At 40.1% G+C, this 15,747-nt stretch overlaps 1 protein-coding gene across 9 annotated transcripts in view; it reads left to right on the top strand.

Annotated features, from left to right (window-relative positions):
• Positions 1–15,747, top strand: part of elmo2 (engulfment and cell motility 2) — a 71,664-nt gene that overhangs the window by 40,825 nt on the left and 15,092 nt on the right. For 3 of the 9 annotated variants that reach the window (XM_088607424.1, XM_088607421.1, XM_088607422.1), the window contains exons 8-10: positions 8,443–8,594; positions 10,277–10,436; positions 11,863–11,898. In XM_088607424.1, coding sequence (XP_088463550.1) covers positions 8,443–8,594; positions 10,277–10,436; positions 11,863–11,898 — 348 coding nt within the window. The remainder of the gene's footprint in view (positions 1–8,442; positions 8,595–10,276; positions 10,437–11,862; positions 11,899–15,747) is intronic. The other 6 variants (XM_088607428.1, XM_088607425.1, XM_088607427.1 and 3 more) reach the window with 3 other exon arrangements.

The following is a 15,747-nucleotide window of genomic DNA, read 5'->3' as shown; positions in this document are numbered from 1 at the left end:
CTTGCATGCCATGTCTGAAACCTCAGGGAATGCAACACCTGGCCGCCCGTTTCCAGACAGAGTCATGCGGAAATGCCTCTTCATTGAGATATTCCGTTGTTCTGCACGGTGTGCCCTCCTGGTGCGTTTCTGGAGGGAACACAATTTGCAGTGAACAGGGAACGTCAGGTTATTTCAGAACCCATACAGCCTGACAGAGACCAGTACCACCACACTTACAGATTGCTCAGCTGATGTCCAAGCCGGATAAAAATAGTGGGGAAGATGTCCACACTGTGCACTGTGATTTATTGGATGGCACCCAGTGTGCAGTGTGCTGAACAGGCTGGTGGAGGTACAGAGCTGGAACATTAAGGTTAAGATGGAGCAATAGCAAATTGGGGCACCATTTTGTGGAACCAGAGGTATGGAAATTGCCTACTGTTGAGGCAAGGTTATAACATCATTGTTGTCAAGACTGGAGACTTCTGTGATTTCTTGATGATATTTTATGTTTCATTTTTGCTGCATGCAAAATACTGTGATAAAACACTAACCTTTTAGTTCAAAAGAGGTTGTATTATTGTGCTTCTTTCAACTTGTTTGACTATCCAAAACTTCTGATCACTTAGGAATTTAAAAGGTGTTCTTCCCCTTTAAAAGCTAATAACACAGCTGGGATGCATTACAACTGGCAAATTAAACATTTGTCATAAAATGCAAGTGTTCAGTAACCATTTTTAGTGCTACTGCTACTAAATTTAGTGATTCAAGGAATTTCTGAATTTATGATACATCCAGACACATGCACACAGAATAAACAGCAAATTAATAGACAATTAACACAATTAGACAATTAACACAATTACATAACTCCCAAATTCTGGTCAGTTTGAGAAAGCAATTAGCAAGTGTCCTGAGCTGTCCTAAAACAGTTCACCACTTATGCCCCAAAACATATGCAAGAACACAGAACGAGTGTGCTGTTACTAGAAATGTATAACTTCCTTGAATGGAAAACAGCACAGTTTTAATAACTTATCCAAGTATTCTGTTGGGCATGCCGCCATAAAAATAAACATCTCGTTTTCCTCATTTCCATTTCTTGGTTATCCTCTACCCTTTCTGGTATTTATGCTTGTTGATGTATAATGTATTATCTGACCTCTCCATGGATGTTTCCCTATTGAAGGTCTATTGTTTCAGTGGTCAAAAACAATTGTATCAAGTCTTTGAAAATGTATGCTTCCAGGGTGAGTTGTAAGAGCTGCTGGACTGTGGCCTTGCAGGACCATGGTAGACCACCCTTGGTGTGTAAGAAGACACACGGCTATCCACAGGTTGCTTGAAAGGATTTGTCACATTTTACAGTGTTAGATCTTGGGAGTCTACTCCATACCACAGTAAAACTGTGTCTTGCCATTGTAGCCCTTAATCTGACATAATCTGTGTAATCGGATGCCCATGTCCCAAAACCTCCCTGTATTATTACAGAAGCATGTCCACTCGTCTTTTATAATAGAAAGTTTAAAGGTTTTCCCAAGAGAAACTACCTTTGATGAAATGTTCCTCTAGTTACAAAAAAAGATTTGTAATTGAACCCAGGCTTTGTTGTCTGTCTGCAGACAAAAGAGCCTGTATTTAATTAGCGTATTCGTAATTACATAACCACATTAAAGACAAACTTTGTGAGCTTGCAAATGGATGAAAATCCTTACAATCTTAAGTGAATTTTACCCAAGTGATGTTTCACATTTATTTTATGAAAGTGGTGCGTTATGTAAACTTCAAAAGCAATTGTAGCCTGTTAAGAACAAACAAAAGGATTATCAGAGATTGACAAGGATCATTGTTGTCATCTAGTTGGTATGTTGCTAGCAACACTTACTGTACACAACCCTTTTATTTAAAAAAGCTACGTTTCCTCTGTTAAAAATGTTTTTTCTTCTATCATTCAACTTGTTTTTCACTATAGTTTCTGGGTTTATTCCATTACAGAACTATATTTTTTTATATCTTTTAAAAAAAGCTATGTGTTATTCAGCATGAATTTACTGCATTATACAATTCAGTTTTTATTATAACATTCCCATGTCTCTATGTGTCCCAACATTCCTTTTGTCTTTTTATTCTTTTCTCTAAATCATTCTAAAAAGGGAAACGTCTCCTTAAACACCTGAGTCAATTTCATATGTAACACCTTTAAGTTCATGTGTCCTTCTCTTACACTGTATTTCTGCTACCTAAAGCTTTGCACTCTAAACTTGTCTATATTTAATGTCTTGTTCTAAATATTTGCCTAGGTATTCCACTAAGTACTGTATGTCATTCCAGCTTAATTAAGGTAAATTCCCATTACTTCACGTGTTATAATCTCTGATTGGAACTCAAAAATGTTCCCTCGATCTTCACTTTATTACAGCTCAGAACGGTACCTAAGTAATAAAACAATAAAATTCCTGGTTAATTATTTGAGTAAAGTGCTTAAAGCCATTAGCAATATCAACAGGTAGGAGAGCAATAACACTCCACCTCATTTATGGTACAGTACTGTAGTACAATCATTACACTTCTTAGCAACTATATATGTACTTAACACATACAAGCCTTTATTTTAAAAAAAGTTTAAAAGGAGAGTATCCCCCATCCGAGAAGATGTGTTAAAACACCAGAATCTCAGCAGTGCTGTACAAGACCTCAGAGTGAAAATCTGCTTGTTAAATGAAAAAACAGGTTGGTTTCTTAATCTTGTATAAATTAAAACTTGTATAGCAGTTGCTTGTACAGCAAGGGATCACTGTTTTTTGTTCGTCATCTACTAAAGCCTAGAATCCTTTTCCATTTTAAATAATCCTCTAGTTTCAATTTTCCCCATTACCATACAAGTATTAGAAATAAGATTGATCCACAATTACTTGGTTTAGTTTTGTTATTCTTGTTGTGGATGTGTTAAACTGTATTAACAGTTTTCCAGTCCATGTTTATTCCTTGTCTTATGTGATTTTTGGTAACAGTCTTAAAAACAATCTCTTATTTTGTACTGTTGAGTACCATCGGGCTCTGAGAATGGGTTTTAAGTGATCCTACTGTTTTGTAGCATTTTTGCCTCTTCGGTTTTGTAGCGAACTCTGTCTATTCTCAGCCTGAAACATGTTATCGACTTCTTCCTTGGTGACCACCGATGAGAAAGATATACATCCTTTCATACGTGAGCTATCCTCCATTCAGCTAATAAAAGGTTCCAGTTATCGTCTCTGAGACACTTGACTCCATCCTGCACAGCTGTCCTGTCAAGCACTGTGGAGCTTGCAGTGTGTGGAATGATGGAAAAGCAAGTTACAGGAGTGTGTCTGCCCTTCCTCATTCTGCCCAGAGTCACCGCAGTGAGCCGAGACATAAAGAGACAGTAGAGGATTTCAAGCTGTATTGGTATCAAACAAACAAAAACTAAGGGACCTGAAGCTGCATAGGTCAGTGATCATAGAGCCAAAATCTATTTAAGCAATAAAGCCAGACCTAGGCTTCACTAAGTATCAGCGATCCTTCACATCCCTTAAAAAACAGGGTTTGACATTTCATCTAAGGACTGTCTTCCAATACTGTTCACCAGACGTGCCACTTTAACTATTTCACATGGTTGTGTTCATCAATAAAAAATCACAGACCTTACTGGAATTATTTTTTGATATACACTCAGTAGTTTTCTAAAGGTTAATCACAGGAAAACCAGAAGATTTGGTTATTACGCAATCAGGAGCATCTTTTAAACATGTTGTATGTCTTTACTGTGATATTTCTAGCTTAAGTATAGGATTCTTCAACTGTCATATTTGATATGTCTGTAACATCTTCTGACATAGTAGTAATTAAACACAAATGTCATGCTTCACGTTTAATTGAATAATTGCGTTGTTAGGATTTAAACCAAATCTCGCGATCTGTAGTGATGTGCTCCAATATTTGGAATGTGGGAAGTCTGGCTCTTGCCTTGGGATTTTTATTTTTGATCTTATGACACCCCTTTGAAAATGTTACAGAATAGTGGCTCTTAATTAAAGTTCCACCATACCTGAAGCATAAAGCTGACTGGTGATGTCAGCCTCCTTCTGCTAGGTTCTTAATTAGCGTTTGCGTCTTGCTCCTGTTTGAGTCAGCTTCTAATGTACTATATTTTATTATTCTCATCCTGTTGCCATTACACCTCTAGCGGAATAAGAGATGTCCTGAGTTATATTCTTTTCAGCAAGCGTTGAGTGGAATATGGTGACAAGTGCAAGATGTAAAATGTAGAGAAAGCTGCAGTATATCCCAGGTGGAAAGGAATATTTTCCTTTCGACATGTCTGCAGAGTTAAATTAATAACTACTCTCTGCAGTTAACTTGGACTTTAATTTAAATTTAAACAGCTGGTGAAGCATCCATAAAAATGTGGGTTTTTAATTGCTTTTGTTGCCAGTTGTCTGTGTGTGTGTGTCATTGTGTTTTCTTGATCTTGGAAGAACTGTTTTGTTTTGAAATATGTGCTGGTTTCTGCAGGGGCACCATTGTGGCACAATGATTAGAATTGCTGTGGCTAATTCTGGGATGCTATCTGTGGGGAGTCTGTATGTTCTCTCCCCTGTTTAAGTGTGTTTCCTCCAGGGGCTTCAGTTTCCTGCCGCAGTCCAAAGATATGCTGGTACATTAATTGGCTTCTGGGAAAATTGACCCTGGTGTGAGTATGTGTGATTGGGTTTGAGTCGCTGTGATGGACTCGTTTCCCATCCATGGTGTATCCCACCTTATGCTTGCTGGGATAGGCTCCAGCTCCCCCTTAACCCTAAATTCATCTGAATTGGACGAAGTGGTAAAAAACTGGGTGGATGGTGTCAGCGTTAATGTTTTCATGCTGAAATCATGGCTAGCAACTGAGAAAGATAAGGCCAGCTTTGAGTCGGGTTGCTTCTTGTTTCTGTTTGCTTGGGTGTCTCAACAAGATACGAAATCTGCTTTGTCCTGTAATTACCAGATTCCTAGTATGAATCTAGACTGTGTGACAAACCGCGTGCAACTGGAAGACCACAGGTAGAAGGGACTGACTTGGCTGAGCCACCTAAACCAGTCCCTTAGTCAGAGGTTCAGCAGCAGCCCTCTGTACTGCCGTTTTCTTTGAGCTTGCAGTGTTGAGTGTGATCATTGATGATCATAAAGTCACTGCTTTATTTGCCAGCCTATGGCAAATGAGTAAACTCTGGATAAACTGGTGGTGGTGAGGTGAATAAAAAATGGAAAGAATGATGGATGTAAGCATTTCTGTTGCTCAGAGCAAAGACATCCCTTAAAAATCCAATGTCAGATTAACATATTATATACTGTAGCTGAACCACGTACGTCAGGTTCTCCGCATTGCAGAATTTGAATAAATTATTTTATTTATTATAAAACATTTGTTATTTTGGGTTTTGGGGATGTGTGATTAGCACCCGGGTTTTGAGCGGTATCAGAAATAATGCTCCGTGTTCATGATTTGTGATGCTGTTCAGCCTGGACATTTTATATTTATGAATTTAGAAAACACCAGTAGAATTCTGATCTGCTTTATAGCTGTATAACTATGTAATGAACAGCTGCAGCAAAGTGGCTAAAATTTCTTTTCTGCTCTAGAGGAAAAGCCATTTTTAATCTGGTTTTCCATGATACCACTACTCTTTAATTATTTAAAAATACATGTTTCTAATTTTATGATACGTTATGTTTTAAATTAATTAATTTTGGCAATGCGGAAGGTCTCTTCATCTTTTTTTAAAAAGCATGGTAGCTTCCTGTCCTTTTTAAAATATAAAGGCAGTAGCTTCTGTCTCTGTAGTGCTAATAGCTCGAAAGCTGCTTATATCTAGCATGTTTGATGGTAGTATAGAGATACAGTATCTACTGGAAGCTGGTCAGTGGAATAGAAAAGTTGCTTACAGCAAAAGGCTTGATTAAGACTGCAGTATCATTAGATCAGTGCTCTGCAGTGTGCCCTCTACCAAGTTAAATAACTCACATTGAATGCGAAATTCTTTTAATCTTGAAAATAATGAATTCCAAGAACAGTGTTTCTATCTATAAATTAAAAGGCTTTGCTTTCACTGAATTTTGGAGCTCTTTACAATAAAGAAGTTCTATTTAATTAGATTTCTTCTGTTGCACACAGACATGGGCTTTTATTATAGAAATCTGATAGGCAGAAAATTGGAAGAAGGAATTGTACTTTCTTTCCTTCTGAACCTTCCACTGGATGATGGGAAGGATTTGAAGATCCTGCAATCTTTCTGTCCTTGTCCTTCTTTGTTTGTCTCATCATTGGACTGTCCTCTCTCTCTGAGACAAATATTGACTCAGCTTTCTTTTTTTCTACTTTTCTCTTTCTCCCTCGGTTTCTTAAGAACATTTTTCTCTGTATTTCTGCCCTCTCCCCCCTTGTTTCCTTTCAGGCTTTGAATCATTAATCAGAGTTCGGTATTATCACTCTCAAAAAAGTGAAAACAAATGGTTATACAGTATATTATTTTTTAGTCATAACATTGATTGTTAGATTTAACCTTTTAGCAAAATCTATGATTTAGTACAGGCTTGTAATTTATGTAGCAAACATAGTTCTTGAAAGTTATGAAGTATAAGAAGCAGCCCTTAATATGTCTGTTTTACAACAAGGTTCATGTGACTGTGGTTTATTTCTGTTATTGAAGGCATGCTGCTTAACTCTGCAGTGCCAGCGACACACACTGAAGTAATATTTTTACTATTATCATGTTATTAGTAGTCATATCATATCAGGACACATCATTTTTAGTTTTCTTTTTAAAAAAAAATCAGAATATCAGCTAAAATATTCCTTTTTGATTAATTAGAATATATGCTAGAAAATGAAGAAAAAAAAACATGTTTGATGTTTGATGTGTTTTCCAATATCAAGAGGTCGTGCATTGTGTTATGTCTGTGTGAATATGTGCAGAGGTGAAAAGAATGCTGTTTTATAAACCACCGTGACATTAGTGACCTCAGTGACTGATGGTGACATTTCCTGCCCATCTTGATTTAACAACTGTAACACTGATTTAACACTGGTCTAATCTGCACAACAGCTTTTCCTTAAACATGCTTTTCAGCTCTCGCTCTGTAACCATAGAAACACTGAAGAGAACATTAATACTATACATGCTGAATAACTTAGCAACAGTGAATATTACATACTGTATGTAGGTGTTCAACAGTGAGAATGTAACAAGTTTCTTTTTTACAGATATATCGCTTGCATAGTAAATTTAACACATTATTTTTCCTGTTATTGGCAAATGTAATAATGTTATAAGAGCATGTTACTAGATAGCACTGTCATTGATTGAACATCAGAGGTCGTTATGCTGAAGACACCACTTTTAATTAGTTCCCCCCGTTTTGATAAGAAAAGAGCTGTTATCAGGGAAATCTGTCATGTAATGAATTATAAGAAACTACTTTCAATCTCGAAATTGCATACTGAGAGTGAAAGAGGCTTTTGTTTTTCGCTCTTGTTCTTGTCTCTCATTCTGCCCTGCTCGGTTTCCGTCTCACCACTTGTCTTTCTGCATCATTCTTTCTCTTTCTGCACCACCTCCCTCTGCTTGCCACTTCTCTTTTTACAAAGTTGTGTCTCACCCAGCCGGATTGGAATTGCCAGTGGTGAGTGTCTCCTCAGGGAGGCCACACACAGACGTTTTTGAGCCATCTGTCATTTAACACATCACAGGCACCACGATCTCCTTGAGAGGTTCTGCACCACAAAGGAGGAACTCCTTCCTCACCAGCAGCTCCTCCTGTTTGCCAGTGCCCAGGAGGCTGCAGGTGAAGCCTGAGAGAGAGCCCTGGCCATCTAATCTCACCATACCTTGGGAGATTCCATCCCTCTAGCCTGGCTCGAACGCATGGTCCTAGATCTCATCCTGTGCTCCGACTAACACCTTTACAAGTTGAGCCTCCTGGGAGACTTATAATCATCAATCTTTCCTCTTGTCTGTCTCCTGCCACACCTCCCTCTTTCCTCACATTGTGTGGGTCTCTCCCAGTTTATACTTGTTCCCTCTTATCAAAAAACATCTAAACACTTTGTCTCCATCCACTCACCTTTTTGATTCTCTCCTTTATCACTCTTCTTATCATTTTCTGCTGTTTTCTCCTAATGTCTCTGTCTTTCTCTGTCCTTATCTTCCTCAGCTTTCTCTTGACTCTGTCTCTCCTCTCTTTTTCCACTTTCGTTTCACGTTCAGGCTCAAATACTGTATTAACGAGAGTCAAATATTTTTTGCTGATGTACAGTAACACTACGGAACACAGAATGATATATTTGAAATGCACTGAATATTGTCTGTCAAGCATGTGTACACTGTGAAGGGACACTTCATCTTTCTCCTTCCTCCTTCAGCTTTCTTCACCTTTCCAACCCTCTTTGTCTGTTGTCCTCAGATTGCCGGCTATGTCAATCAGCCCATGGTTGACGTGTCCATCCTGCAGCGTTCCCTGGCTATTCTCGAGAGTATGGTGCTGAATAGTCACAGCCTCTACCACCGGGTGGCGCAGGAGATCACAGTGGGGCAGCTTATTGCCCACCTGCAAGTGTGAGTATACACGGGGAAACACAGCCGACAGACTCGGTGAAAAATAGGAAATGTCATGAATACAGTTTAGCTAGCGTGAGAAGAAACCAAGCTTGTCCAAGAGAGAATATAAGAATAGAAATGCCTAGCTCCCAGGACTCACCACAAGCCAACTTGCAAGTGTGTAATTTGCAAGTAAATGACATTCCATCGTTTCAGAAAAAAACATAATATATTTTTCCACACAATCCACCCTAAATCAAAGCATTCTTGGACAGTTGTTTCTCTTGTTAGGACTTGTCAGGACATTTTAGCTTAGACCAATGACACAGATGTATTTATATTTCTTTGAATTAACACTCTTTCAGGTTAGGGTGAGGTTAGCTCCTTGTCCAATCACAATGCAATCCTTTTGCTTTTCTGTTCATATAAGTCAAAGTTATGATATGTACAGCTATTGAATAAATGTTTTTGTTGTTAATTTAATTATTCATTGATCTTTCTTGGAGGACCGTGATACAATTGAATGACTTTGACTGTTAAAATAAGCATTAAATAGCTTCATTAATGAGAGAGCTGATTGGGCACAAATGAGGCAGTTTACACTGTTGAATGTCAAGACCCTATGCAGAAATCAAGAAGAAGAACATAGGATGGAACCAATACACCCGGCTTATCAAGAGAACAACATAATCGGGCCAGCCATCAGGCTGGACAAAGTCAGCGTACAGGTGCTCACTGTCTCTGAAATTCAAAGCCAGCATTTTCTGACCTGTCCTGTACACAATCACGCTCCGTCAATTATAGGCCACAATTTGGGAGCCCAAGAGTCACGGCAGTATCTTTGGAGAGGTTCAAGTGTGTTGATGTGGTCAGGAGTGTCCAGACACGACAGAACCCACCTCCTTTCGTGCAGGCTCGTTCCAGGAGGACAGTGCACATCCTCACGTTGCTTCTGTCAAAGCAACTCTCATGTAGGATAAGAGGGTGTTGTTCTTAACCTATTTGCCAGACTTGAGCATTTTGGGATGAGCTGGGATGATTTCTGGCATCTAGGACTTCAAGACCGGTGAACAGTCACATGTTTGTCCAGGCTTTATGAGACAGGATCCCAGAATGCAGCATCTGAAACCTGGTCCAGAGCATGCAGACGTGCAGCTTCTAATAGTGATCGTACAAATGGCAGCCCTGTGACTTTCATAGTACACCTCCTTTTAGATCCACCCCATTGATGACAAATGTTAATCAGCATAATGAATGTACCGTGTCATATCTCTTCATTACAAGGTGAGCACATCTGCTACAGATGATCATATTGATTCTGCTAATTTCTTTGATAATGTGTTGCAGTAGCAATAAGTTTATTTTGATATGCAGTACATCATCTGCTAAAAAATAACTTCCCTCATATGACCACAGGATCATCAGTTGTGTGTGGACAGGACCTCAATTTGATATCTCACTTTCAACACAAGTGTCACTGATCCTTTCTGCAGCAGAGGGTGGAGTGGTGTACCTACAGTATAACACATCCAGCAGCAACTACGGATTGCATCCCATCTCAAACTGACCAGGCCCAGCCTTGCTTTGCTTTTGTTTTCCGATAAATACATTCGTACGCACAGGCAATAAAACAAACTTGACGGAATGGCGATACTGTATTGGCGTAGCGGTTTGATTTTAATAGCCGCTTTGCGGGACAGGGATCGGACAGCACCAGAGAATAATGTGGCCTCCTGCAGCTCCAGCTCATGTCACCTGCCTGTCCTGCTGTGCACCTGCAGATCCAACCAGGAGATCCAGACCTATGCCATCGCTCTCATCAACGCTCTCTTCCTGAAGGCCCCCGAGGACCGCCGCCAGGTCAGTGCCCCCTGCCTCGTGCTCGCCATCCTGCCTGTATCTCTCTCTCTCAGCGTGTGCCATGGGCTAACCTCTCACTGTGCGCTCCTTGCTTCAGCCCTGCTGCCAAATACAGAGGGCTGTATCTATCTGTCCGTGAGGAGGGGGTCGTATTATTTGCCGATGTGAGTGTAGGTGTGCGGAGAGAGTGGGTGGGCAATAGTGCCTCAGGGTTATTTTTAGCCCACTTAGTCAAATACCAGTCTTCCACAGCAGGATTATATCGATGCTGGTCAATGCATTGAAAGCAGACGAGTTATCTCGCTGTTAAAGGTGCTGGGCTGTAAGGGCTTGTAAGGTGCTGAATTCCCAGCCTCGTACTGCTCACCCTGTGAAAGTCCCTGGCCCTCCTTGTTCTCCCTGTGCTGGATTCCTTTGCTCTGCAGCAGTAACTGGTTATGAATAGTTCACATCTAGGTCCCTGTAAACATTCTGTTAAATGACGGATTTGTGTTTATTAATGATCAAATATAAGCAGATGATTGTACCAAAGATCTGCAATGAGGTGGCAGTCCCTAGCTGATCACCCAGAACTAACTCTGTGTCTGGCTTCATGAAACAAGTGTATGAACAAGACGGTAATGTATATTTTTACTTATGTAATTTCACAGTGTACTTGTAAGAGGCATTGCTGAGAAGCATTTACAGACTTCTAGGTCACACGTATGGCAGAACATCAATTCAGTATTCTCTCAATTGTCCTAATCCTCTTTCTTTTTTTCTTTTTGATAGAAATCTTTTGTCTTCACCAATTCTGCAGTGAGCCCTCAGATTTTCCCCCTCCTTTGAATTGTATTGATGCGGCCCACAATTTTTCTGCTGCAGGGCTTAACAGTTTCTTTCACTGTTCTAAACTCCTAAATATAGTGTAGCTATAAGCTGCTGAGAAGAAGAGCTAGAATGGAGAGACGTGGATTTTAAGATGTCCGAGCAGTTCAGCTGATGAAGACCTGTTAGAATGCAGGCTGGGCCTTGGTTTGTGAAGGTCATTAGATGACACAGGAATTCCACAAGGAGCAGCATACAGCTGGCTGAGCACTGCTGGGGTTGGGTGTGCTGTCTGCTGTTTCCTCAGAGGACTGCAGTGCGGTGACTCCTGTGCACTTATGAGCCTTCTGTACAGTCAGTGAGAGCTATGCCAGTGTTCTCTGCAAATTGGGGACCCAAGTCCTCTTGATTTTAGAACAGCTAAGAATGAGATCAGGGGATTCTTGCTTTGCTCACATGGGCCCTTGCTTTTCTCTAGCCTTTTGTCCTGCTGGTTGTGTGGGGGCTGTGGCTGTGCTGTTCTGTTGTGTGCGTGGAGCCATGTTCATGCCTGTGTGTAAGTGAGCGCTCTTTGTTTCCATTGCTGTCACGCCTGCATCCCTGCTTATACGCCACCCAGGAGGAGCACAGTAACCCCCTGGACCTGCAGCTCACTGTGAGTACACACTGTCAGTGCTCCACTGTTAATACTGTACACACTCTTCACACTGTGAGTGCTACACTGTTAATACACACTCTTCACACTGTGAGTGCTACACTGTTTATACACACTTTTCACACTGTCAGTGCTACACTGTTAATACACACTTTTCACGCTGTCAGTGTTACACTGTTAAAACACTCGTCACACTGTCAGTGCTACACTGTTAATACTGTACACACTCTTCACACTGTCAGTGCTACACTGTTAATACACTTCACACTGTCAGTGTTACACTGTTAATATACTCATCACACTGTCAGTGCTACACTGTTAATACACACTCTTCACACTGTCAGTGTTACACTGTTAAAACACTCGTCACACTGTCAGTGCTACACTGTTAATACTGTACACACTCTTCACACTGTCAGTGCTACACTGTTAATACACTTCACACTGTCAGTGTTACACTGTTAATATACTCATCACACTGTCAGTGCTACACTGTTAATACACACTGATCACACTGGCAGTGCTACACTGTTAATACACACTGATCACACTGGCAGTGCTACACTGTTAATACACACTGATCACACTGGCAGTGCTACACTGTTAATACACACTGATCACACTGGCAGTATTCTGTGCACACTGTCACTCTCAATGCTTACTGCATGCTGTCTGTACACACTTATTACTGATCCCATTAGAAGTCTCAGTGTCATAAACATTGATCACACATTCACCATGATAAACAATATTCCTGCTTTCTTTTCTGAAAACTGTAGGAAGTCTTTGAATCTCTTTGCAAGACAGTTCAGTTCTACTAAGTGGCTAGATATCTTTACATAGGCAATCCAGTATGTTCTTTCATTGGTCATATGTAGGTATCTTTTGTAGGGATTTGAAGATAGAAACGTATGGCAATGTCATGACAAAAGGCCCACTGGCCTTCTGCGAGCTTCATTACTCTTACTTCATTACTTCATTACGGTGGAAACGTGACTGAAAAGCTTTCAGGGCTGCTGTCTTTCAGACAGCGCAACACTTCATTACTAGTTCCTGGGCAAAAGTGTTGGAAATAAAACAAGTACAAATTTTACAGCTTTAGTAGTTTTCACATGAACTTCTCTCCCTTTGTTTTCTCCTCTTATCTTTAATCGCACAATGATCCAGAATTGTTACTTCACCTTTGCTGTTCCCATAATAGAGCCTAGGGAACTAGGAGATTCCTCACAGACTGTCCAGAGGGTCCCTCACCTACATTACATATACCTATGAAAGATCACAAGTGAAGAGAGGGCCATTTGGCCCATCAAAGCCTGTTTTGAAGTTAGCAGTGTATTGATCCAAGGATTAGTTGTATCTTGAAAGAAGTCAGAGTATCGGCTTTCACTTCATGGCTGGGCACAGTATGGGATTCTATACTCTCACAATTCTGCTGCATCAGGAGGTGCCCCCTGTACTCCTCTGAAATGCAGTTCTATGAAGTTTCTACACTTGTCCTCTGATTTGTGTTTCAACTCTCTCAGTGCCTTGGAGGATTTAGAATACTTGAATCAGAGCCTCTAATAGTCTTGGTTGTTCAAGACTAAAATAGTTCAGCCTCTTTAGTCTGTTATTAGACTTTAAGTCCAGGAGTGTATCTGGAAGCTATGGTCATGATTGATTCAAGGGCAACAATATCTGTTTTATTGGTGATCAATATTGTACACAATATTCTAACTACCCTTACTAGTGCATTTTAAAGGTAATTACAAGTGCATTTTCCCGTGTACTTTAATCTGCACAAACATGCCACTCCTCATTTTGCTGAAGCCTTTTGCGTTTGATTCAAATCCTATGCTTTTAACTGTACTTTTGTAGCATTTTGTTTCACCTGTCAACATGAGCACCAAAGTCTTTTTCATAAATAGCTACTTCAAGCTCATTGTTTCCTGTTTTATATCTGTAGTGTATGCTTTAAATACCTACATACTGTATAATATTCTGTACTTGTTTACACTAGACAGTATCTGCTGGGAGCTTGCGCAGTCATGAACTTTATTGACATTTTTTAATCTTCCTACAGCTATTATCTTTACAGCATCATCTGTGACATTTTTACATACAAACTAGTCAATAATGGCTTTTTAACACACACCCTACAACATTACTCTAACGTTGAATTTAATTTGTGTTCTTTGGAAAAAAATAAGTTACAGGCTAGAATGACTATTATCTGGCAAATATGTCCATACTCAAAGCTGGCTTGGTAATTATAATTATAATTAATTAATAATAATTGCTTACACTTATATAGCGCTTTTCTGGACACTCCACTCAAAGCGCTTTTCAGGTAATGGGGACTCCACCACCACCAGTTCATCCTATAAGTAGTGATCTCACACAGTTACTGCTCTCATTGACAAAAATGCTTTAATAACATGTTCTGTGGAGCTGTACAGTATTGGTTTAATAGGCTATTATTAATGTAAACATATAATAAATATTGAGATTTACAGTGAAACGCCAATCTAGATCAGCTGTAACTTGGCACCGAACATCTGTTTCCAACCCAGCAGTCTGTGCAGTTTTTCCTGTGTAATTTAATCTACATGAACATGCTGCTTCTCATTTTACTGAAGCCTTTTGTGTTTGTTTGAGAGCCAGATTATTAAGTAGTTGCAGTGTGTAAGACTTTGACAGAGGAGGCTCGGGGGACTTACTAATGACTACATCCCAACAGTTTTTACACTGTCCTTAATGAATGAAACGGGGGGGAATCTGTTAAACACTCGACAATTTTAAAATGGGATTTCCTGCCTTCTCAGGGTGTTTTTTCACTACCAATAACTGCTGATAGTAAAAGCATCTTTTGACAATCTCAGCTCCAGAGTGTCATTGCGCACTTAAAAGTAAGGTCATTTCTAATCAAAGCTGTCGTTTGTTTGCTTGGTAGGCAGATATGTTCTTACAGTAATCACGATTTAAATCCTGTTCATTTTCTAAACACCTTGACTGTTGTCAGTCATTTCCTTGCATTAAACTTGGCTAATTGGGCACTTTTCTGGACATTATGCTGCATTCATTTAATTTCCATCATATATTTTAGTCTAAAAGAAATGCACTATGTTTCATATACAATGTATGAGTCAAACTTATAATTACCTGTCAGCTTCTGTTGTAATCCTTTAAAAAAAACCATTCATTAAACCCACAAAGTTTTTCACATGGAGTGCCTTTCTCTTCTCTGATTAATGTCAAGCACAAGCTCCTTGCTTTGCCCAAATTTCATTTGGTAGAAGCCACGTGCGAATGTTACAACCAGATGACCTGCACTCATATGCACATTATTCAAAGGCACTGGAGATTGAATTTGCACTCTGCTCGCCATTGTCAAGTGAATTCATAAAGCAAGCAGGAGCCCACTGCTGGCAGCTAGAGTTTTTTTGTTCTAAATTTAGAGTCACCAATTATTTTAGTTATACTCAGTCAACTTGGAATACCGAGTTGCGAGTTTTACATGACTCAACTCAGACCTAGAAAGCCTGTGAGCCTCACACAGGGGAGAATGAGGAGATGTAGGCAGACTCGTTTGACCTGCCCACTTTTGAACCACTGGTCTTTGAAGATATCACAGGCCCTGCCCTGGAGGTTCAGATCTATTGGAGGAGAGGAGTGTCCCTCACCGACAGCAGTGCATGGCTGCTGGGAGATTCAAGAGAACGTGTTCCAGTTAATCCCACACTACCCATTCTGCGCCCCGGCTGTTGGAACCTCAGTTCACCCGGGCTTGAACCTACAGAGCTCAACCAGTGCTCGGTTGCGTGCCTTTACTGGCTGAGACGCTCGGAAGGCTTGAGCTGTTTTCTTTAT

The sequence above is a fragment of the Lepisosteus platostomus genome, chromosome 15, assembly GCF_059453375.1.
Source record: "Lepisosteus platostomus isolate fLepPlt1 chromosome 15, fLepPlt1.hap1, whole genome shotgun sequence".
Taxonomy (NCBI): Eukaryota; Metazoa; Chordata; class Actinopteri; order Semionotiformes; family Lepisosteidae; genus Lepisosteus; species Lepisosteus platostomus.
This window is presented reverse-complemented; position numbering and strand designations above follow the sequence as displayed.